Source organism: Cololabis saira, chromosome 21 (genome assembly GCF_033807715.1).
Source record: "Cololabis saira isolate AMF1-May2022 chromosome 21, fColSai1.1, whole genome shotgun sequence".
Lineage (NCBI taxonomy): Eukaryota > Metazoa > Chordata > Actinopteri > Beloniformes > Belonidae > Cololabis > Cololabis saira.
In genome coordinates, this window is record NC_084607.1 from 3,573,354 (window position 1) to 3,598,196 (window position 24,843).

The 24,843-nt window shown below is 44.3% G+C and overlaps 1 protein-coding gene across 1 annotated transcript in view; it reads right to left on the reverse strand.

The window, feature by feature from the left end:
• Window positions 1–1,662: 1,662 nt before the first annotated feature.
• LOC133422384 (serine/threonine-protein kinase TAO2-like) overlaps window positions 1,663–24,843 on the reverse strand; it is a 37,310-nt gene continuing 14,129 nt past the window's right edge. Inside the window, 10 exon segments of the mRNA XM_061712356.1 lie at window positions 1,663–5,842; window positions 5,844–6,722; window positions 9,039–9,221; window positions 12,137–12,358; window positions 13,894–14,133; window positions 15,870–16,073; window positions 17,682–17,810; window positions 17,892–18,128; window positions 20,383–20,511; window positions 20,599–20,808. Coding sequence (XP_061568340.1) covers window positions 5,672–5,842; window positions 5,844–6,722; window positions 9,039–9,221; window positions 12,137–12,358; window positions 13,894–14,133; window positions 15,870–16,073; window positions 17,682–17,810; window positions 17,892–18,128; window positions 20,383–20,511; window positions 20,599–20,808 — 2,604 coding nt within the window. The 3' untranslated portion in view covers window positions 1,663–5,671.

The following is a 24,843-nucleotide window of genomic DNA, read 5'->3' on the forward strand; positions in this document are numbered from 1 at the left end:
GAGATGTGAAAAGACAATCATACTGAACCTTGATTGACAGCTAGGCCACGCCCCCTGTCGTGATTGACAGCTAGGCCACGCCCCCTGCCTTGATTGACAGAAGGTCTGGTTCAGTGCTGTGTTTGATCTCCAGGTGATTTACTTAATTTCTTCACTTTTTGGATTTTGATATCACTCCACAATAATTCATACACTTAATATACACATTTGTTGGTACTTTTCAATTCAAGCCACGATGTTGACTGAAATAACTGAGAAATAATTTCATTGACATAGATTAGATTTCCTTTTGATAAAGGACATCTAATCTGTTGTGGGAAACATATTATATTTAGAATAGACATTAGGCTTATTGTAGGACATTTCCATCATTACAGCAGCAAGAGAAAAGAAAAGAAAAACCAGACATTGCTCTCGTGATTCAGCAGAATAATTACAAGTAAGGCAGTACGTTTTCTTTACTGGATATAAAACCGTATCATCAGTTACCTCAACTCAAAAATATCAAGTTCAAACAATTAATGATCATAAATCACGAGGTGTAACAACTCATTTATCCTGGTCAATTTATTAATTAATTACTAATTTATTCTTTGTCCAGCGTCTCAGATTAGTGATGAAGTGACGCTTAACTCTGAGGAAACTTCAAACTCTCCAACTTTCAAAAGTGAACCAAAGACGAGCCTTTAGGAAAGTTTAGTAAATGTAGGTTCTAATAATGTTGATCTCAAAGTCGATGCCATGAACTTTGTTTTCCTTGAATCTGCCGGCCAGTACTGGAGTTGTAAAAATAAATCAGGGGGGATGGTGGATTTGATCATATGGGGACAGATAATTTGTGCTGATTACAAATAATATAATATATTACAAATAATAGCAGTGACCAAAACAGCTGCAGAAATACTGCAGGAATGACATAGCAGCAGTTAAATGCAGCCTTCTGTAAGCTTTAAATATCCACTGGGCTTACATCAAATACATCAAAACACAACAATAAAAAACACTTTTCTGAACTTATCAATATGACTCTGTCCTTCACAGGATAAGTAACATGGATCACTGCAAAAACTCACAATCTTAACAAGAATATTTGTCTTATTTCTAGTTAAAATGTCTCATTTTAGTAAAAAAAATCTCATTACACTTAAAACAAGACTCATCACCGGAAAAAACAACAATTTTCACCTGTTTCAAGTAGATTTTCACTTGAAATAAGTAGAAAAATCTGCCAGTGGAACAAGATCTTTTTGCTTGTAATAAGAAGATAAATCTTGTCCCACTGGCAGATTTTTCTACTTATTTCAAGTGAATATTTACTTGAAACAGGTGAAAATTGTCAAATAAGTTATTTTTCTGGTGATGACTCTAAATGTTGAAGGTTTAGTGAATGTAGGTTCTAATAATGTTGATCTAAAAGTCTTTGTTTTCCTTGAATCTGCCGGGTGAAGAAACTGTTGTGATGTTTTAAGAGGCCGTTAGAAGTCAATAAAAACAAACCCACACCTCCGTTTTTGTTCTTTTATTTCTCCAAAAGTATTTTTATGTTTCTGTACAACTTGTTTTCCACCGCTCCTCCAAACACTTCCCACTGAACCTGAACATTTGGGAGGTCTGCCCCGTGAACGCGCAGCAGACGAGCATCATCATCATCCTCCTCCTCCTCCTCCTCCTCCTCCTCCTCCTCCTCCTCACCGGGTCCTGCACCCGCTGGACTCCAGGCGGGTTCTGGTCCGGTTGGGAAACTGCACCAGGAGACGTGTCTGGTCTTTTTGAGAAAAGTCCTTGTTTGGTTTCAGCAACTGCAGCAACTCGGATTGTCCATAAATCAGCAGCATCTCCTCCCGAAAGCTCAACTTGCTTGGATCTTTTGGTGTTTTTGCTGACAAAACAAGTGAGTCAAATATCTGAATATTTTTTTTTGTCAGTGAGGGAAATATTCAGGAGGGGGAACAAGAACTTTTCTCAAAAGGTTGATAGTAACATACAGAAGTGAGTAAAGTGCTCCGTCCATTTAGAAAATATAATTCAGGGAGCAGAAATGAAACATGAATGAACAGCTGATTTGGGCTGATTTCGTCTTCCTGGTGCAGCTTCAACCAGAAACCTGCAGAAGCTGCAGCAGAACCTGCAGCAGGTTCTTGTGCAGAACCTCCAGAGAAGGTCCACCCCTGAAAACAGCGCGGGTAACTTCTCCCCCCCCGCTCTCATTCACCGTCTTGTCAGCATTTGCAAGAAAAAAACAACCAAAAAACAACGTATTTTCCTCCAAACTCCGCGCACACATTCGCTCACCATCATTGCAGATGAGGTAGACGCGGGAGCAGGGGGCGTGGCCTCGAGGGGGCGTGGCCTCGAGGGGGCGTGGCCTCGAGGGGCGTGGCCTCGAGGGGGCGTGGTCACCCTGAGGCGAAAACAAAACACTGAATCGCGGGAACTAACGGTCACGGAACCGTGACGTCACTGGTAGAAATGTAGGTCAAGTTTATCGAATTTAACAAAAATATAGTTTGATTGTAGTTTCGTCGTTTACAATTTTTAAATTGCTGATTTTACTTCATTTTGTCCGTTTTTTAACTTGAATCCCCGTATTTAATGTTAAATTTACACTTGTATTAACTTACATTAAAACATTTTTATTAAAAATTGAGTTGTAATTTTTTATTTTAATTGTGAATACATTGTTACTTTGTATTTTAACAATGTTTTTACTAAAATTTACCCAACTATCAATTTAACTTTAAGGAGAATTTAATTACTTTAAATTGTAATAGTTTTATGTTCTCAATTGTTATTTAATGTAATGTTGATTTTAATTTTTATTTATTTTAATAAACTTTTACTCTCCTTTTTTTAAACACGTGTTCTTAATGAGTTTTTCTTTGAGTCATATCTGATTTTTCTTGACAAAGATTAACAATAAAACGTCCTGTTTATTACCAGCGTCGTTTTTCTGCTCAAGACCATTATTTCATATGATCATTGGTTTTTTTGCTGCAACACTGAAGACGCGCTCAGTTCCGTATTTTACAGTGTTTTGGGGAAAGTAATCTGCCCAGTAAAAGAGTGAGAAGCCTAAAACATACAGATATATATTTATATATATAAAAAAAGTAAAAACATAGAAATGAAAACATGGCACAAATATCGTGAAGGAATCTAAAAATACTTCAGTTGCTCAGCTCCACGTTTTAATACTGGCTCAAAAGAAAGAATAAAAAGTAGAAAGTAGAAGCGGCCCTGCCCGGAGACCCTGAGACCTCAACGGAAACGCTGGCAAAGGTAACGTCCGATCTTTATAGCTCTGTCACAGTAACATTGCGCTTATCCCCCACCTAGTGGTCAACATTGGCAATAACATTTAAAAACTTTGAACATAAATATTTCGACTGCAGCAGTAGAAATAATAAGGATGGCCTCTATTTGTCTGCATCTAGTACAAAACGGTTAAAGTCACATGACAAAATAATCATTATTACTCCAACACATCTTAAAGTTAGTGCTTCTATGTACACCGGTAAGTACGACGCGAGTGTTCTGGACAGATACCTGCTACGTCTCCACAGGTATCGTACGTTTATACACATGGATATAAATAGGTAGTGTGCACGTGGATTCTGAACATGGCACATCTTATCTAGGATGTAGGCGGCCTGCCGAGCTGCGTGAAACCAGGAGCAGACTAAGAACAGATCTCTCTCCAACGAGCCTAAACCAGCGCTTTTACACGTTTAAACCAGCTGGAGCTGATTTAAGAAGCTGTAAAAACTCAATCCTGAAGACTCGCTGTAGTGAAACATCCGCCTGAACAAACCCATCTCTGAACTTCAGCAGCTTCATTTTTAATGTTTCACCAAAACTGACCCCTAAAACACAGAATATTTATTAATTAGCTCCATTGTTGTTTGGTTATTTTTCCTGAACTTGTTTTTTGAGTTTCTAACTCAAGCATAAAAAAATTAAATAAAAATCAGTCGGTTATACGTATATATAATTCATGTTATGACTGAATTTTTCATTAAAAAAATTATCTTTGCTCTTTATCTGAATATAACTTTATTCATTAATGACCTATTTTTTCCTTCTTACATTTTTATTCTGCTGTTTTTCCCGAATTTACCAAATTTGTTTTGATTTCCTAGTCATTTTATTTTTTATAAATACACAACACTGATTTAAAAATGACTGCTGCTCTGAGCTAACGGCCAAATCTTTATTTAACGTCACATTTTCCTCTTGAAATCATTTCCTGCTGATTTTGAGGTCATTTTTGACGAGCATTAAAAACAAGGATGTTTTTTAGTCACGAGGGGCGAGTTCCTGTCAGGTCACCGGCCTGAGGCGCTAGCGTCGTAAACCTCGTCCTGCAGCCGAAACAAGCCTTAGTTCAACCAACTCTGCAGGACGAGCCTGAAAACTTCCATTTTTAGTTACTTTTTCAAGTAAACGCACATATTTCCGAAACTTCTTGTTAAAAAAAAGTGAATTTCTTAAACGAATAAAGCCAAGCTGATATTCAGACGCTTGGATTTAACAAAACGCTGCCTTTAAAAGTGAAGCCTTGAAATTAAGTTTTGTTTTGTTGCTGCTGACTGAATTCAAGGATAATGGCGGGAAAAAAAAAAGGAAATGCAACAAGGATTAGAGAGAAAGAATCTGTAACGGGTGCATTTATGAGAACGATTGAAAGATCTAACGGACGGCTGATCCTCTCAGAGATTCAGGAAAACCAGCCGGATTTTACGTCATTTTGAAGTTTAAAAACAATTTATTTGTTTTAAACGATGAAGTTTAAAAACAAATACTTCGTCTTTGCAGCTGCGTCACAATTAGCTCCGATTCAAACTAATGTGGAAGTTAAAATCTCACAGAACCAAAAAATAACTGAAGACGGAAATCAAATTTAAAGTCAGATTTTCTCCGTTTCCTTTGCTCCTCTCTGACTCCCAGCGGAGCTCCGGAGGATCCATTACTCTCCACTTTTCTTGCGAGTTTCCGCTCCGACATCATCTCAGTTATTCCTGAACATAATCATGTAAAAGCTCTGCAGAGGCTGGAGAGAGGAAATGTTCTCCCGCTGTAATCCCCGAGCCGTTTCAACTACGGATGGCAGTGTTTGTGTCTGAACCGTCGTAATCAGGACTACCAGTACAAAAAGAAGACGAGTGTCTCAGCAAACGTTCCCTTGGTCGTGGCCCCTCCCCCCCCCTCCCCAACGCGGGTCGGCGGCCGGGTTTCTAAGTATTTACATAAGTACAGTGGTTCTGGAAGCCCCGCCGGCCGAGAGGAAGCTCTGCGAGCGTCGCCGCTCCGTCAACACCGACCCAAGACCGAGGCGAGAAAAAGCTGAACCCGAACGACAGCCGAGACTTTAATTCTGTGCAATTCAGCGAGCTACAAAACCAACAAATGGACGCCAGTCTGGGTTTTTGGTGGAAGAGAGAGACGCGCCGGCTCGACTCGTTGGTTTTGCAACAGCGACTGGTTTTGGCGCGCGACTTCCTGTGCAAACACTCCGGGACCGATCCTGCTCTCAGAAACTAATCAAAACCTCGCTGCTCATTTGGATCGAGAAGACGTTTAAATCGACACTTTTAAAGGTGATTGAAGGCGCCGCCCCCCCCTGGGGGCCGCCCGGACCCCGGCGGCCCCCAGGGGGCCCGGCCCGGCCCCTTCAGGAGTAGGAGAGGTGCGAGCCGTTGGAGATGTGGGAGGTGACCGACGTGCTCCGGCTGATGCCGCCGTCGCCCCCGCCGGCCCCCGGGCCCCCCGACGCCGTCCTCCTCAGCGGCTGGGGGCTGTTCCTGAGGGCCATGAGGCCGGGGCCCCGGACGCTCAGGCCCCCCCCCGCCGTAGCCGCCCTGCGAGGACGAGGACGAGGAGGTGGAGGACGGGGGGGAGGAGGAGGACAGGGAGATGGGCGGCGGGGGCGGGGGCGGCGGCAGCAGGGCCAGGGACTGGGAGGAGGCGTGGGAGGAGAGGTGGTGGTGGTGGTGGTGGTGGCTCTGGGGGTGGTGGGCGTAGCGGCCGCCGGCCCCCGCCCACTCCCGGGCCCGCTCGCGCTCCCGGGGTTCGTGCGGGTCGCGGTAGAGCTGCGGCGTGCTCTGGTGGTGCTGGTAGTGCTGGGGGAGGTAGTGCTGCTGCTGCTGCTGCTGCTGCTGCTGCTGCTGGAGGTGGTGGTGCGGGTGGTGCGGGTGGTGCGGGTGCGAGGGCGGGGCCGCCGGGCCGCGCACGCCCTTGTGCAGCTCGCCGTCGCGGCCCAGGGCGTCGCGGCCCAGCCCGTCGCGGCCCAGGCCGTCGCGGCCCAGGCCGTCGCGGCCCAGGCCGTCGCGGCCCAGCCCGTCGCGGCCCAGGCCGTCGCGGCCCAGCCCGTCGCGGCCCAGGCCGTGGGCCGAGGCCACCGAGTCGGCCCGGCCGTAGCCGGCCATGCCGTGGTTCTGGCTGCGCCAGGACGGAGCGGCCACCGAGTTCTGGACGCTGTGGCTCCAGTGGCTGCCGGAGCGCGGCACCGGCCGGGACGGCCAGCCGCCGGAGCCCGAGGACGGGCTGGGGGGCGGGTAGCCCTGGCTGAAGGCCTCGGCCGGGATGCCCGACAGCGCCATGTTGCTGAAGCCCAGGCGCATGCTCTCGCCGTCGAAGGCCTCGATCTCGTGGGCCTGGCGCTCCAGAAGGTTCCGGATGCGGTCGGAGCGCTCGTTCTGCATGGAGTGGACTTCCTCCTCAATCTGGGGGAGAAACGACAGAGGAGTCTTCAGTGTTCACATTCATTACTCAGGTAGAAGTATAGATACTAGAGTTTAAAAATACTCCTGTAGAAGTTGAAGTATCAACTCAAGTTTTTTACTCAAGCAAAAGTATAAAAGTACTGGTTTTAAAACTAATTAAAGTATAAATGTAAAAGTAATGTAAGGGGGAAAAAGCCATTAAGGACAAAAGCCATTGAAAATGAATGTATCTTAGTATAATGTAAATATATTAAAGAAGCATATATGTGTACTATTGAGCATTAACATGTGTTAATGTAAATATATTAAAGAAGCATATATGTGTACTATTGAGCATTAACATGTGTTAATATAAATATATTAAAGAAGCATATATGTGTACTATTGAGCATTAACATGTGTTAATATAAATATATTAAAGAAGCATATATGTGTACTATTGAGCATTAACATGTGTTTCAGAGAGCAGCAGATATGATGACTAGTTGTCTATAAGTATTGTAATGGTGCAAAAAGTCAAACGTTCATGTTCATGTTATCATTTATCCTAACCTTTATTGGAATGTACATCCAAGTTTAGTTGCAGGAATCTGAGGGAACGGATGTAAGAACAAAACTGGACAAGAACATCTGAAACAACCACAACCAAATTCACTCTATCCGGATGGAGCAATTTAACTGGATAGTTTTTATTAAAGGCCCAAATGAAATAGAGTAACGAGGCTGTTTTTAAAATGTAAGGAGTAAAAAGTACAGATAATTGTGTGAAAATGTAAGGAGTAAAAGTAAAAAGTCGTCTGAAAAATAATTACTCCAGTGAAGTATAGATAACCAACATTTCTACTTAAGTAAGGTAACAAAGTATTTGTACTTCGTTACTTGACACCTCTGGAAAAAGATCACAGCGTCAGCTCCGGAACGATCTCAACCCCAGTGTTGTTTCTGTCAGCCTGTTTCAATTCTAGTTTTAGTCTAGTCTTTGGGTCAAGCTATCATTTTAGTTTTTATTAGTTTTAGTCACGTTCATTCTCCTTTTAGTCGTGTCAAGTTTCAGTCCACTAAAAGTCTGAGCATTTTAGTCAGAATTGTCCATTTTAGTCTAGTTTTAGTCAAAGATTGTACAGGACTGTCTCAGAAAAATTAGAATATTGTGATAAAGTTCTTTATTTTCTGTAATGCATTAAAAAAAAACAATTGTAATACATTCTGGATTCATTACAAATCAACTGAAATATTACAAGCCTTTTATTATTTTAATATTGCTGATCATGGCTTACAGCTTAAGAAAACTCAAATATCCTATCTCAAAAAATTAGAATATTCTGGGAATCTTAATCTTAAACTGTAAACCATAATCAGCAATATTAAAATAATAAAAGGCTTGTAATATTTCAGTTGATTTGTAATGAATCCAGAATGTATGACAATTGTTTTTTTTTAATTGCATTACAGAAAATAAAGAACTTTATCACAATATTCAAATTTTCTGAGACAGTCCTGTATTAATCCAAACCATTTTACAATTCAATATCTTATTATTATATTATTGTTACCTTATAGACTCAAGAATACATTCATTCCAGATACAGAAGATTTGAGTTTACAACATATTTATTTTTCCACATTTCTCCCCGTCTTTTTCTTTTTCGATGACAAATTGGGTTTTCTTGTCTTAAACCAGAGGAACTACTGAAAACATGGACATTAAACCAGAGAAACTACTGAAAACATGGACATTAAACCAGAGAAACTACTGAAAACATGGACATTAAACCAGAGAAACTACTGAAAACATGGACATTAAACCAGAGAAACTACTGAAAACATGGACATTAAACCAGAGAAACTACTGAAAACATGGACATTAAACCAGAGAAACTACTGAAAACATGGACATTAAACCAGAGAAACTACTGAAAACATGGACTTTAAACCAGAGAAACTACTGAAAACATGGACATTAAGGATCTTTGGTAGAACATTTCGTCTCGTTTTGGTCAACGAAAATGAAAACATATTTTTGCAGAGTTTTTATATTGTAATGTACATTTTAGTCTGGTTTTTATTCCTCTTTTATTCCGATATTGCTTTATATATTTAATTATCGTCACATGACCAGCATTTTCGTTGTGTCTCGTCTCGTTTTCTTCAGGTGATAAGGTCATAATTTTCGTTGACGAAAGCTGTACTTTACTCAAACCGCCACTTTCTCTCTTTTTGTTTGTATATAAGACTCAAAAACCCGTCCGAGATCCGAGCTCGGAGGACAGGTTGCATGCTGGGAGCTGAAGCCGACACGTGGACGTGAACACTCACCCTCTGCTCCAGCAGCGCCCGGCGGATCGACACCCTCTGCTCCAGGTCCTTGACCTCCCGCTCGTGCTGCGTGTCCGTGTGCATCTTGATCTTGCTCTGGTAGGCGTTGAGCAGCTCCAGCTCCTGCTGCAGCTGCATCCGCAGAACCTGGTACTCGGCCTCCTGCGTCTCGTCCAGCCGCAGCTGCAGGTTCAAAACCACCGGTGTCAGAAACATGGTGAGCCCAAGGTGTGTGCAAATGTCTGTGTTGTTTTATTTATTATTATGTCAGTGATTCCTGCAGCAGCGAATGTTCACAAATGTTCAGTATTTATAAAAACGAGGCTCGTTAACTTTCTGCTGATAACTTTATATGTTGTTGTTGATGTTTCTGTTGATTATGTTTCTAAAACTGAAAGCAAACAGAAGCAGAAGCTGCGTCCTGTTAGCCGCGTTTGGGTGTTCAGGTCTGGTGCGTTCAGGTGTTCTGCTGTGGTGCGTTCAGGTGTTCTGCTGTGGTGCGTTCAGGTGTTCCGCTGTGGTGCGTTCAGGTGTTCTGCTGTGGTGCGTTCAGGTGTGGTGCGTTCAGGTGTTCAGGTGTGGTGCGTTCAGGTGTTCAAGTGTGGTGCGTTCAGGTGTTCTGCTGTGGTGCGTTCAGGTGTGGTGCGTTCAGGTGTGGTGCGTTCAGGTGTTCAGGTGTGGTGCGTTCAGGTGTTCAAGTGTGGTGCGTTCAGGTGTTCTGCTGTGGTGCGTTCAGGTGTTCAAGTGTGGTGCGTTCAGGTGTTCAAGTGTGGTGCGTTCAGGTGTTCAAGTGTGGTGCGTTCAGGTGTTCAAGTGTGGTGCGTTCAGGTGTTCAAGTGTGGTGCGTTCAGGTGTTCAAGTGTGGTGCGTTCATGTGTTCAGGTGTGGTGCGTTCAGGTGTTCTGCTGTGGTGCGTTCAGGTGTTCTGCTGTGGTGCGTTCAGGTGTTCCTGTGGTGCGTTCAGGTGTGGTGCGTTCAGGTGTTCCGCTGTGGTGCGTTCAGGTGTTCCGCTGTGGTGCGTTCAGGTGTTCTGCTGTGGTGCGTTCAGGTGTTCAGCTGTGGTGCGTTCAGGTGTTCAGCTGTGGTGCGTTCAGGTGTTCCGCTGTGGTGCGTTCAGGTGTTCAGGTGTGGTGCGTTCAGGTGTGGTGCGTTCAGGTGTTCCTGTGGTGCGTTCAGGTGTTCAGGTGTGGTGCGTTCAGGTGTTCTGCCGTGGTGCGTTCAGGTGTTCTGCTGTGGTGCGTTCAGGTGTTCTGCCGTGGTGCGTTCAGGTGTGGTGCGTTCAGGTGTGGTGCGTTCAGGTGTTCTGCCGTGGTGCGTTCAGGTGTTCTGCCGTGGTGCGTTCAGGTGTTCTGCTGTGGTGCGTTCAGGTGTGGTGCGTTCAGGTGTTCCGCTGTGGTGCGTTCAGGTGTTCAGGTGTGGTGCGTTCAGGTGTGGTGCGTTCAGGTGTTCTGCTGTGGTGCGTTCAGGTGTTCAGCTGTGGTGCGTTCAGGTGTTCAGCTGTGGTGCGTTCAGGTGTTCAGGTGTGGTGCGTTCAGGTGTGGTGCGTTCAGGTGTTCAGCTGTGGTGCGTTCAGGTGTTCTGCTGTGGTGCGTTCAGGTGTTCCGCTGTGGTGCGTTCAGGTGTTCCGCTGTGGTGCGTTCAGGTGTTCCGCTGTGGTGCGTTCAGGTGTTCCTGTGGTGCGTTCAGGTGTTCTGCTGTGGTGCGTTCAGGTGTTCAGGTCTGGTGCGTTCAGGTGTTCCTGTGGTGCGTTCAGGTGTTCTGCTGTGGTGCGTTCAGGTGTTCAGGTGTGGTGCGTTCAGGTGTTCCGCTGTGGTGCGTTCAGGTGTTCAGGTGTGGTGCGTTCAGGTGTTCTGCCGTGGTGCGTTCAGGTGTTCCGCTGTGGTGCGTTCAGGTGTTCAGCTGTGGTGCGTTCAGGTGTTCTGCTGTGGTGCGTTCAGGTGTTCCGCTGTGGTGCGTTCAGGTGTTCAGGTGTGGTGCGTTCAGGTGTTCCGCTGTGGTGCGTTCAGGTGTTCTGCCGTGGTGCGTTCAGGTGTTCCTGTGGTGCGTTCAGGTGTTCAGGTGTGGTGCGTTCAGGTGTTCCTGTGGTGCGTTCAGGTGTTCAGGTGTGGTGCGTTCAGGTGTTCTGCTGTGGTGCGTTCAGGTGTTCAGGTCTGGTGTGTTCAGGTGTTCCTGTGGTGCGTTCAGGTGTTCCGCTGTGGTGCGTTCAGGTGTTCTGCCGTGGTGCGTTCAGGTGTTCCTGTGGTGCGTTCAGGTGTTCAGGTGTGGTGCGTTCAGGTGTTCTGCTGTGGTGCGTTCAGGTGTTCAGGTCTGGTGCGTTCAGGTGTTCTGCCGTGGTGCGTTCAGGTGTTCTGCCGTGGTGCGTTCAGGTGTTCCGCTGTGGTGCGTTCAGGTGTTCAGGTGTGGTGCGTTCAGGTGTTCTGCTGTGGTGCGTTCAGGTGTTCCGCTGTGGTGCGTTCAGGTGTTCTGCCGTGGTGCGTTCAGGTGTTCTGCTGTGGTGCGTTCAGGTGTGGTGCGTTCAGGTGTTCCTGTGGTGCGTTCAGGTGTTCAGGTGTGGTGCGTTCAGGTGTTCCTGTGGTGCGTTCAGGTGTTCCTGTGGTGCGTTCAGGTGTTCTGCTGTGGTGCGTTCAGGTGTTCCGCTGTGGTGCGTTCAGGTGTTCTGCTGTGGTGCGTTCAGGTGTTCCTGTGGTGCGTTCAGGTGTTCCTGTGGTGCGTTCAGGTGTTCAGGTGTGGTGCGTTCAGGTGTTCTGCTGTGGTGCGTTCAGGTGTTCCTGTGGTGCGTTCAGGTGTTCCGCTGTGGTGCGTTCAGGTGTGGTGCGTTCAGGTGTTCTGCTGTGGTGCGTTCAGGTGTTCCTGTGGTGCGTTCAGGTGTTCCTGTGGTGCGTTCAGGTGTTCTGCTGTGGTGCGTTCAGGTGTGGTGCGTTCAGGTGTTCCTGTGGTGCGTTCAGGTGTTCAGCTGTGGTGCGTTCAGGTGTTCCTGTGGTGCGTTCAGGTGTTCTGCTGTGGTGCGTTCAGGTGTTCTGCTGTGGTGCGTTCAGGTGTGGTGCGTTCAGGTGTTCCTGTGGTGCGTTCAGGTGTGCCGGTGCGCGGCGGGTCCTTGCCTTACTCACAGCCTGCGTGGACAGCATGTCGTTGACGGAGTGGTCGTACTGCTCCGCCAGGATGGCCAGCTTACGTGTCTGCTCCTCTTTGAGGCGTTTGAGGACGGCCTTGTGGTCGGACTTGGGAGTGCTCTCCAGCAGGTGGTTCCGCAGAGCTTTGTACTGCCGGGTCTGGATCTTGCAGGTCTCCTGGAACTGGCGCTTGATCTGAAGCTCTTTGGACTGAAACGAAACATCGTTTACAATCCAAAATTAACCCGACGATCCGTTGGATCATTGATCGTTATAATCAGGGTTCAGACACATTTTAACCAACAAGTTTCCATGACTATACATGACCTCTAAAACATCAATGTATTAGGGCTGGGCGATATATCGAGATTTTAATATATATATCGATATATTTTCAAACGCGATATGGTACGAGACAATGTCGTTTATATTGATTTTTTTTTTTTTTTACAATTTTGATATAGCTTATTTTGTGACAAATTGACTTGAATGTTTTATTTGAGATTTGCACAAATGTTTTATTTTCACAACTGTCAACCTCAGTGGAAAAGTCTGCCTGTTACTGTCTACATTGTATTAATTGCACAGTGTATTTTAATTTAATTGTTATGCAGGAAAGGGATATTTGTTTTATTTTATTCAAGAAGCATTTTTATTCTATATATGCAGGCAGTTTATTTTTATTTCATTTGTTTTATACATGTTGATATTGTGCAGACCTCTGTTAATAAAGGAACCGGTGTGACATTTGGCACGAGGCTTTGTATTAAAACTCACTGTTTTTCTAAGGGTTTGCCTCAGAAAAACATGAAGCTAACAGAGATGCTAACAGAGATGCTAACAGAGATGCTATGCTATAATGCTTTGGGGGAAACCCCAATTATGTCACAGAAAAAATATCGATAAATATCGAGTATCGACATTCAGCTAGAAAATATCCAAATATGACTTTTGGTCCATATCACCCAGCCCTACAATGTATGAAGGAAATATAGGAATAAAACTATGTAAAAAGTCACCACAGTGGAGATCTAATGCCAATTATGGTTTTATACAAAATAAACATTTGTTTAAACTAACACTGATAAACCAGCAACATGTATCGTAATTTAATATTGCATATTATTCACATTAAAGAACAAATAACTGACGAAATTCACGAGGCGTAAATGTTTGAGATAATAGGGTCTGAAAAATGAATAAGCACTTTGATACGAAATATTTATTGATCAATTTTAAATCTACCTGTTATTAATAAATGTTATCATTAAGTGAGAAAAATAAATTCCAAAACTTTTGTGGTGAACTTATGTTTCCAAAACTTTTCCAGGCCTTGACAAATAACATTTTCAAATTCCATGACTTTTCCAGGTTTTTTCAAAACGTATGAACCCTGTATAGTGATCCAGATCGATTGATCAGTACATTCCTAGTCAAAGTAATGGCGTTGAACAAGTCTGCTAGGGGTGTTTTATTGTGAAAAATGACCCACTTCCTGCCATCTGACGTCTAAATTGACGGTTCAATCAAGGAAGACGCGGCTGGTTCTGAAAAGCTTCTGGTGGGACGGGGTCGTGCCCTCCTCCCCTCCCCTCCCCGCCGATAGAAACTCGAGTAAAGCTTCATCCCAAACTACATTAATTCACATGATTTACATTAAAATTTTCCCCAAAGCGCTGAATCTGATTTAACTCCTGCTGTCAGATCTGAACCCGGGTCCCGGGTCCCGGGTCAGGACCGGTTACCTTGAGGCTCTTGGGCTGCTGCCGGACCTCGGTGGAGTGTTTCTGCCGCAGCTCCTGCTCTCGCCGCTTGTTGTACTCCATCTGGTTGTTGAGCTCGGTCTGGTGCTGCGTCCGGATCAGCTCGGCCCGGGTTCGCTGCACCAGGTTCAGCTGCCGGAACTCCAGCTCCTGCGTGGACTCGTGGTGCCGCAGCAGCATGGCGCACTCCAGGTCCTTCTGGGTCTGCTTCTTGTTCAGCTCCTGGGAGAGAGGACGGAGGTTACGGGTGTGTTCGCTCGCCGACCTCTGGGGTCTCGGCTAGAGCTGCAACCATTTGTCGAAGTTGTCGACAAAAATCCATAATCAAAATTGTCGACAATTGACGCCAGATGTGTTTTTCCAACGGAGTGAGGCGTCTCACTTCAATACAATCTCTGCCGAATCGCGCATGCACGATAGCGTCTCAGCAGCTGCGGGGAATAAAAGTTCAACAGTTTGGGAGCATTTTAGCCTCGATACGGAGAATAAAAAGATACTTGCAGGGATTGCAAAGCCGACCTTGTGTTGAATGAAACGGACTCGCCTTGGTAAGATATTAAGCCTATTTTCATTTGTTAAATTAATTTGTTTCATTCCTTAACTTTGTTTATTTCATGTTATTTATTAGTGTTATTTGAGCCACTCACAGCCTGCTCTCGTTATAACCTCAATCACATAATTGATGCTGCGCGAAAGGTGAAAAAGCTTGTGTGATGACAATGATGGATTTGCATCTAACTTTGGGTCAGGTGCCAATGAACTGTCAATTATCCATCAAACTCCACAATGATCATGTTAACATTAAATCAGATAGATTTGTCTGGACATTTCTCTTGCGGGACGGGAGAAGACACTAAGGCCCTGTCCCAATACTCCCACTACCCCTACTTTTCATCCCTACCCCTAAATTTTGCGCGTTCCCGTGAGGGTAGTGGTTCCCAATTCCTCTTTTAACCTAGGGGGAGTGAAGAAAACTAGTGTAGTGGCTATGAATCTGTCCCTACTGATCGAGGGTTTTCGGATGCACCCTAGCTGAACTAGGGCCAGAAAAATTTCCCAGAATGCTTTTCGTCGTCATTTGCAGACTGAATAAAAAAAAACTAAAACATGGCGGACATTTCTTATTTTTTTGTGAATAAAATCAATATTTTAAGTTAGTTTTTGCATAAAAATGCGTTTTGATTACAAAGAAATTACAAGAAATATATATTTTACAATATTTTATAATATTCACTCAGTGAATGTACATAATCACTCGTTTGCCCGTTGTTGTGAAGTCTTTTCAAACCTCGCCAGAATAAAGGTTGATTTATGGTTCCGCGTTACATCAACGCAGAGCCTACGGCGTAGGTTACGCGGCGACGCCGCAGGCAGAAATCCCGAATTTTCGGAGCAAATTTCTTAACAGGCGTAGCTACAACTGTTAGATTTCATCTATTAAACCAACATTTATCTTCCTAAATGATTTATTTCAGCCAGCGGTAATTCTCCACAGAGCAGCAGGTTTCTCCCCGGGACGACGGTGCAGGTTGACCCGGCCGTGAGCTGCTGCTGCTGCTGCTGCTCCGAGCCGGCGGCTCTTCTCATCGCCGAAAACATCAGATCAAATTTCTTACCAGGCGTTATTTGGATAAAATGGGCCCAGGTTGGGGATCTTAACGGTTACTTTTACACCTGAAAAAATATTAAAACTTAATAAAGTGGCATATTAACAGCGCTACAGCTGAAATTAAAACAGCTTTTGGCTCTCAGCTTCCTGATTTTAGTGGTGGTGCTGAAAGTAGGAGTAGTGGGAGTATTGGGACAGACCTGGGAAGATTTCATGTGCCCTAAAATCTGTGGCTTCTTTTTTAGGGCTAGTGAAAGAAAGTAGGGGGAGTATTGGGATGGGACCTAAATCAATGCATCTCTATTATTGTGCGCCGTGCTGGCATGAATTGTCAGAGTTTTGCCGGTACCTCTCGGAGCAGGTCCTGCTCCAGGTTGTGTCGGGCCAGCAGCATCTTCCTCTTGTACTGGCGACACTGCAGCTCGTAGTACTGGCGCTGCCGCCGCAGCAGGCTGGCCTCCTCCTCCGCCTGCATCTGCTGCAGACACTCCTTCTGCCGGATCAGCCACTCCTGCTTCTCCCGCTTCGGCGTCAGCTGGTTCTCGTTCAGTTCCTGTGGAACACGGATCAGAACCGGATCAAGAACGGGAGGAACGCTCGATCCTGATCAACGCAGCTCCTTCACTATGGAGGGAGATTTGCGTCTTAAATATTCAATCAAAAAAAAGATTGCTTCAATCAAAAAATAAATCTTCAATTAAAAAAAAATTCACTTCAATCAAAAGAAAATTCAAAGAAGTGTTTGAATGCAAAAAAATATTTGAGACTCAAAAAAATGCATTTGAACACTGTTTTTCTTTGATTGGAAAAAAAAATCCCTTCAAATCGAAAAAATATATTTTAAATCCAAAAAAGTGTTCAAATTCAATTCTTTGCGTCTCAAATATTTTTTTGAATTCAAACACTTTTTCTTTGATTGAAAGTCTTTTTTGATTGAAGTGATTTTTTTTTATTGAAAATATTTTTCTTTTTGAAGCAACTTCTTTTTTGATTAAATGATACACAAATGTCCTACCCATAATATGGCCCAAACACAAAAAAACACTGCTTCAAACGTGTTTTCCATGTAAACCTCAATTCGGAATTACTATTTCCATGTAAACTCAAAGGAAGATAATTTTTAATTCATCATCATGTAACCGTGGCCATTTTCATGCAGTTTATATTTGTTTGAAGGGCGCTGCTAATAAAGTTGCATACGAGTACACAGTGGATTCACGTTTATTATTATATTTACAATATACCATTGTTTTTATGCCGGCCGTATCATTTTATTTTGTTGTATTTATCGTAGTGATGCACAGATCGTTCGGTAACCGAAATTGTTCGGCCGAAAATGGCAAAAAAACACTTTCGGTGTTCGGTGGAATAAGTGGAAAAAAAACCGAACAATTAATAACAGCGTTGTAAAATAAGGAAATATACTGGCCGCTCCCGTAACGGTTGCACCACAAACGTAAATCTTTGGCCAACCAAAAAGGAACCACATAAGAATTTTACCAACATTCACCAGCAGGTGGAACCAAAACAACATAAATCAATTTATTTTTATCAGAATCAGAATCAGAAAGGGTTTATTGCCAAGTTTGTTGACACACACAAGGAATTTGTTGTGGTGATTGGTGCAATACAGTAAAAGTAAAAATAAAAATATAAAAGCAAACAAGTATATAGAGATAAAATAAGAGATAGAATAAAGTAAAATGTATAAACAGAATAAACAGAAATGTACAATATGAGGATTAAAAAGTGCCGAATATGAATCTTTACAAAAAGTGACGTAGGATGACGGATGACAGATAAAATGTATAAACAGAAATGTACAATATGGGGTTTTTAAATTGTGTTCAATAAATGTTTTCTACCTTGTAATTTTGTAAAAGATTTTTTTCTTTGAAAAGCCTAAATCAAATTTATTTGATTTATGCAATGGTGAAAAAATTGGCAAAATAAATTAAAAACTGCCAAGAACCATGTTCGGTATTGTTCGGTATTCAGCCAAGTGTTTATTATTATTTTCGGTTTCAGTTTCAGCCACAAATTTTCATTTCGGTGCATCACTAATTTTCGGGCACATTTTAAAGACCGGTCCGTGAAAATACTGTGACATTAATCCGGTCCTCGGCGCTAAAAAGGTTTGGGTCCAGCGTTAAAGTCCTACCTCCTTCAGCTGGTCCTTGCGCTGGCGATACTGGCGTTTCTGCGAGTCCAGCAGGCCCGTCAGCTCCTTCTTCTGCTGGCCCAGGATGTGCTGCTGGAACTTCTTCTCGTCCGCCAGAGCGACCTTGGTCTGCGGGAGGACAGAGACCCGGGTTACTCAGAGTTACAGACCGAGCTGCGGGCGAGTGTGGGCGGCGCCGACCCGGCGGACCTCTTTCTCCAGGATGGCCTGGTGCTTCTTGGCCAGCTTGTCGGCCTCGGTGGAGAAGCTGTTCCTCTGGTTCTCCAGCTCCTTGTCCAGCTTCAGCTGGTGCTCGTCCATCTCCGCCTTCAGCTTGTTCTCCAGGCCCATCAGCTGCTTCTGGTGCTGCCGCCTCATGCGCTTGTAGCCGGACATCTGCTCCCGCAGCGCCGAGCCCTGCTCGTGCTCCTGGATCTGACGGGTCACCTGGGGGGGCGGGAGGAACGGATCAGCAACAGAAAAGCAGGTTGGAGACTATCGGGGCTTTTCCAGTAGCACCTACTCAGCTCGGCTCGCCTCGGTTTGGTTCTTTCTAGGCCTGTGTTGAAAAAAATCGATTTCCCAATTCTAAATCGATTCTCATATTAATTCCTAAAAATCGATTCATATGTCTAAAGATTTTTTTTTTTTTTTGGGGGGGGTTTATTTGGGTTTTTTTTTCCTTTTATTTATTTATGTATATATTTTTTTTTTATAATTACATTACAACTTTTGGTTATTTTTTTGTTTATGCCCAAAAAAGGAATGTTTTGTTGGACACGAGAATAACTGGTGCCATGTTTTTGCCTTTAAATATGTTTAAAGGTATGAAAACATTAAAGTGTTAGGTTATAATTGCATAAATTGTCTATATTTCATTACTTTATAAACTGTCTTGGGGTTACATTTGCAAAAAATGCTAAAAACCAAATGCTCAAAAATTAAAAAACCAAAATAGACCGAAAATGGAGCAAATAAAAACAGAATGTGGGAAAAAATAAAACCGATTTCATCCGTCTCTGTTTCCTCCCTGGATCTGTTTGGTAATTCTACACGATGTTTCTGTTTCAGTTCTATCAGCATTCTGGGAGCTGATTGGTCCTTACAGCATCATTAGCTGCAATACTTGCTGTTGAATCTCAGTATAATACTAGTATTAATATGTTGCAGAACTACAGTCATATAATTCATGCAACAGCTCAAAAAACAGTTTTAATAACACTAACCTAAATCAATATCGGATCGAATCGGATCGTGATAATCGATTCTGAATCTTAAGAATCGGAATCAAATCGATTCTTGACATTTGAATGGATCCCCAGCCCTAGTTCTTTCCCACCAGGGGTCTAACGTGCCGAGTAGATACTTTTTCTGTATTTATTCTGCCGAGGTTCTAAGCGGCTGAGCCGGGCCGTATCTGACTTCATCACACTACAGGCCACCGATTGGTCGGGGGGTTGGAGTCAGACGTCTGAGTCAGGATGTGACATCAGAGAAAGAGACTCTGACGGATTCTGGTTCATTTTATTCTACAAGCAACAGCAGCAGAAGTCTGTTTCATGATCCAACTCTGAGGGTCAGATGTTCATAAACCTGGTGCTGAGGAGAGAATTAAAAAGATCTAGACGGAGATAAGGAACAACCAGATCTACCAGGAGCTCTGTCTCTTCATAGCTGCTCGTGGCTCCCAGCTGACTTTAAAGCAGCAACGAGACAAAAAATTAAAAATCGTGGCCGCTTGAAGTTTCTCTCACTCTCATTTTTTAACTTGATATCAAACACAAGCCACAGACCCAGCAGCACATCTATCATCTCCTCCAGGTTCTACATCTTTAGTGTTGTTGTCTTCTCCGTTTAGATCACACAATCAAATACGTCACAGCAGCTTCTCCAACCTCCTACTTCTGCTATGGAAAAGAAACCAGGCCGAGTTGAGTCGAGCTGAGAAGAGTAGAGCTGAGTAGGTGCTAGGGCTGGGGATCCATTCAAATGTCAAGAATCGATTTGCTTCCGATTCTTAAGATTCAGAATCGATTATCAAGATTTGATCCGATTCTATTCCAATATTGATTTGGGTTAGTGTTAATAAAACTGTTTTTTCAGCTGTTGCATGAATGATATGACTGTAGTTCTGCAACATATTAATACTAGTATTATATTGAGATTCAACAGCAAGTATTGCAGCTAATGATGCTGTAAGGACCAATCAGCTCCCAGAATGCTGATAGAACTGAAACAGAAACATCATGTGGGTCAGAATTACCAAACAGATCCAGGGAGGAAACAGAGACGGATGAAATCGCTTTTAGTTTTTCCCCATTTATGAGAATTTGGTTTTTAGCATTTATGCAAATGTAACCCCAAGACAGTATATAAAGCAAATAAATATAGACAATTTATGCAATTATAACCTAACACTTTAATGTTTTCATACCTTTAAACATATTTAAAGGCAAAAACATGGCACCAGTTATTCTCGTGTCCAACAAAATATTCCTTTTCTGGGCATAAACAAAAAAGTACCAAAAGTTGTAATGTAATGATGAAATCTTTTTTTTTTTTTTAAATCGATTTTTAGGAATTAAGATGAGAATGGATTTAAAATCGGAGAATCGATCTTTTCAACACAGGCCGAGTAGGTACTAGTGGAAAAGAGCCCTCAGACGTGACCCCAGCGCGGTCCCGGTCCGGAGGATCTTACCAGCGAGGCGGTCCGGATGGTAGCGAAGTGGTCTCGGTTACGGTAGTAGGCTCGGCGGCGTCCCGCTGACGGGGCCTGAGGCTGGTCCATCTCCGGCTGGTACGGGTCGTCGTAGATGTTGTCCTGACCCTGAGGACGAGACCGGGGACACGGTTCAAACCCGGGTTAAACCCCAAAGCGCTGGAGCCGCGGGACGGGCGGGGCCGGGATGCTTACCGTGGGCCGGTGGATGATGGAGCTGTTGGAGGTGACCGTGTGCTCGCCCTCCTGCATCATGGCCATCTCGCCGCTGCTGTCGTCGGAGGCGTCGGCCAGGCTGTTGACGGAGCTGCTCTGAGAGCTGGCGGAGATGGACATGCTGGGGACGGACTGGGAGCTCTCCATGCTGTTCACGGTCCCCGTCTGCAGCAGGTACTGCTCCACCTCCTGACGGCACAACAACCAGCCGTTCAGCTTCACCCTCATCTGAACACTTTCACCCGTATCTGAACTAGGAATGGGTGATATTTCCCCACGGTGAGAATTTGTCATCTCGCGGTAAAAATGATACATTTCTGTTGATGACGTTTTTGTGTAAAACTGATTTATGATTCTGTGTTAAATCCACGCACAACGTACGTGAAGGAAGGAAGGAAGGAAGAAATTAGCCAGAAAGAAAGAAAGAAAGAAAGAAAGAAATTAGCCAGAAAGAAAGAAAGAAATTAGAAAGAAAGAAAGAAAGAAAGAAAGAAAGAAAGAAAGAAAGAAAGAAAGAAAGAAAGAAATTAGCCAGAAAGAAAGAAAGAAAGAAAGAAAGAAAGAAAGAAAGAAAGAAAGAAAGAAATTAGCCAGAAAGAAAGAAAGAAAGAAAGAAAGAAAGCAATTAGCCAGAAAGAAAGAAATTAGAAAGAAAGAAAGAAAGAAATTAGCCAGAAAGAAAGAAAGAAAGAAAGAAAGAAAGAAATTAGCCAGAAAGAAAGAAATTAGAAAGAAAGAAAGAAAGAAAGAAAGAAAGAAAGAAATTAGCCAGAAAAGAAAGAAAGAAAGAAAGAAAGAAAGAAAGCAATTAGCCAGAAAAGAAAGAAAGAAAGAAAGAAAGAAAGAAATTAGCCAGAAAAGAAAGAAAGAAAGAAAGAAAGAAAGAAAGAAATTAGCCAGAAAGAAAGAAATTAGAAAGAAAGAAAGAAAGAAAGAAAGCAATTAGCCAGAAAAGAAAGAAAGAAAGAAAGAAAGAAAGAAAGAAAGAAATTAGCCAGAAAAGAAAGAAAGAAATTAGCTAGATAGATAGATAGATAGATAGATAGATAGATAGATAGATAAATTCCCGTTGATGAGGTTTTTGTGTAACAAACATGGTGGATCTGAGAGCGAGATAGATTTATAGTTAAAAAGGTGGAGTTGTAATGGTATTTTTTTATCGTTATCAGGATAAATGCCAGAAATTATCGTGATACATTTTTTAGTCCATACCGCCCATCCCTAATCTGAACATCATGAACGTTAGGGGCCGGCGGAGAGCGGCAGGACTGAGCGTATTACAGACTGAAGTAAGATCTGCTACCAGTTCTGAAACCCCCTTTCCACCAAACTGGTTCCAGAGCTGGTTCAGGTTCATAACTCGTTCAACTTGTGAACCAGCTCAGAACCGGTTTGGTTTTCATAGCTCGGGTGCTAAAGGGGTACCAAGTCATTACGTCGCTGCAGACGTCAGTTACGTCGCTGCAGACGTCAGTTACGTCGCTGCAGACGTCAGTTACGTCGCTGCAGACGTCAGTTACGTCGCTGCAGACGTCAGTTACGTCTCTGCAGACGTCAGTTACGTCGCTGCAGACGTCAGTTACGTCGCTGCAGACGTCAGTTACGTCGCTGCAGACGTCAGTTACGTCTCTGCTAACGTCAGTTACGTCTCTGCTAACGTCGGTTACGTCTCTGCTAACGTCAGTTACGTCTCTGCTAACGTCAGTTACGTCGCTGCTAACGTCAGTTACGTCGCTGCTAACGTCAGTTACGTCGCTGCTAACGTCAGTTACGTCGCTGCTAACGTCAGTTACGTCTCTGCTAACGTCAGTTACGTCTCTGCTAACGTCAGTTACGTCTCTGCAAACGTCAGTTACGTCTCTGCTAACGTCAGTTACGTCTCTGCTAACGTCAGTTACGTCTCTGCTAACGTCGGTTACGTCTCTGCTAACGTCGGTTACGTCTCTGCTAACGTCGGTTACGTCTCTGCTAACGTCGGTTACGTCTCTGCAAACGTCGGTTACGTCTCTGCTAACGTCGGTTACGTCGCTGCTAACGTCAGTTACGTCGCTGCTAACGTCAGTTACGTCGCTGCTAACGTCAGTTACGTCGCTGCTAACGTCAGTTACGTCGCTGCTAACGTCAGTTACGTCGCTGCTAACGTCAGTTACGTCGCTGCTAACGTCAGTTACGTCGCTGCTAACGTCAGTTACGTCTCTGCTAACGTCAGTTACGTCTCTGCTAACGTCAGTTACGTCGCTGCTAACGTCAGTTACGTCTCTGCAAACGTCTCTGCTAACGTCAGTTACGTCTCTGCTAACGTCAGTTACGTCTCTGCTAACGTCAGTTACGTCTCTGCTAACGTCAGTTACGTCTCTGCTAACGTCAGTTACGTCTCTGCTAACGTCAGTTACGTCTCTGCTAACGTCAGTTACGTCTCTGCTAACGTCAGTTACGTCTCTGCTAACGTCAGTTACGTCTCTGCTAACGTCAGTTACGTCTCTGCTAACGTCAGTTACGTCTCTGCTAACGTCAGTTACGTCTCTGCTAACGTCAGTTACGTCTCTGCAAACGTCAGTTACGTCTCTGCAAACGTCAGTTACGTCTCTGGAAACGTCAGTTACGTCTCTGCAAACGTCAGTTACGTCTCTGCTAACGTCAGTTACGTCAGTTACGTCTCTGCAAACGTCAGTTACGTCTCTGCAAACGTCAGTTACGTCTCTGCAAACGTCAGTTACGTCTCTGCAAACGTCAGTTACGTCTCTGCAAACGTCAGTTACGTCTCTGCAAACGTCAGTTACGTCAGTTACATCTCTGCAAACGTCAGTTACGTCTCTGCAAACGTCAGTTACGTCTCTGCAAACGTCAGTTACGTCAGTTACGTCTCTGCCAACGTCAGTTACGTCAGTTACGTCTCTGCAAACGTCAGTTACGTCTCTGCAAACGTCAGTTACGTCTCTGCAAACGTCAGTTACGTCTCTGCAAACGTCGGTTACGTCTCTGCAAACGTCGGTTACGTCTCTGCTAACGTCGGTTACGTCTCTGCTAACGTCAGTTACGTCTCTGCTAACGTCAGTTACGTCTCTGCTAACGTCAGTTACGTCTCTGCTAACGTCAGTTACGTCTCTGCTAACGTCAGTTACGTCTCTGCAAACGTCAGTTACGTCTCTGCAAACGTCAGTTACGTCTCTGCAAACGTCAGTTACGTCTCTGCTAACGTCAGTTACGTCTCTTCTAACGTCCGTTACGTCTCTGCTAACGTCGGTTACGTCTCTGCTAACGTCGGTTACGTCTCTAACGTCGGTTACGTCTCTGCTAACGTCGGTTACGTCTCCGCTAACGTCGGTTACGTCTCCGCTAACGTCGGTTACGTCTCCGCTGACGTCGGTTACGTCTCCGCTGACGTCAGTTACGTCTCCGCTGACGTCAGTTACGTCTCCGCTGACGTCAGTTACGTCTCCGCTGACGTCAGTTACGTCTCCGCTGACGTCAGTTACGTCTCCGCTGACGTCAGTTACGTCTCCGCTAACGTCAGTTACGTCTCCGCTAACGTCAGTTACGTCTCCGCTAACGTCAGTTACGTCTCTGCTAACGTCAGTTACGTCTCTGCTAACGTCAGTTACGTCTCTGCAAACGTCAGTTACGTCTCTGCAAACGTCAGTTACGTCTCTGCTAACGTCGGTTACGTCTCTGTAAACGTCGGTTACGTCTCTGCAAACGTCGGTTACGTCTCTGCTAACGTCGGTTACGTCGCTGCTAACGTCAGTTACGTCGCTGCTAACGTCAGTTACGTCGCTGCTAACGTCAGTTACGTCGCTGCTAACGTCAGTTACGTCGCTGCTAACGTCAGTTACGTCGCTGCTAACGTCAGTTACGTCGCTGCTAACGTCAGTTACGTCGCTGCTAACGTCAGTTACGTCTCTGCTAACGTCAGTTACGTCTCTGCTAACGTCAGTTACGTCGCTGCTAACGTCAGTTACGTCTCTGCAAACGTCTCTGCTAACGTCAGTTACGTCTCTGCTAACGTCAGTTACGTCTCTGCTAACGTCAGTTACGTCTCTGCTAACGTCAGTTACGTCTCTGCTAACGTCAGTTACGTCTCTGCTAACGTCAGTTACGTCTCTGCTAACGTCAGTTACGTCTCTGCTAACGTCAGTTACGTCTCTGCTAACGTCAGTTACGTCTCTGCTAACGTCAGTTACGTCTCTGCTAACGTCAGTTACGTCTCTGCTAACGTCAGTTACG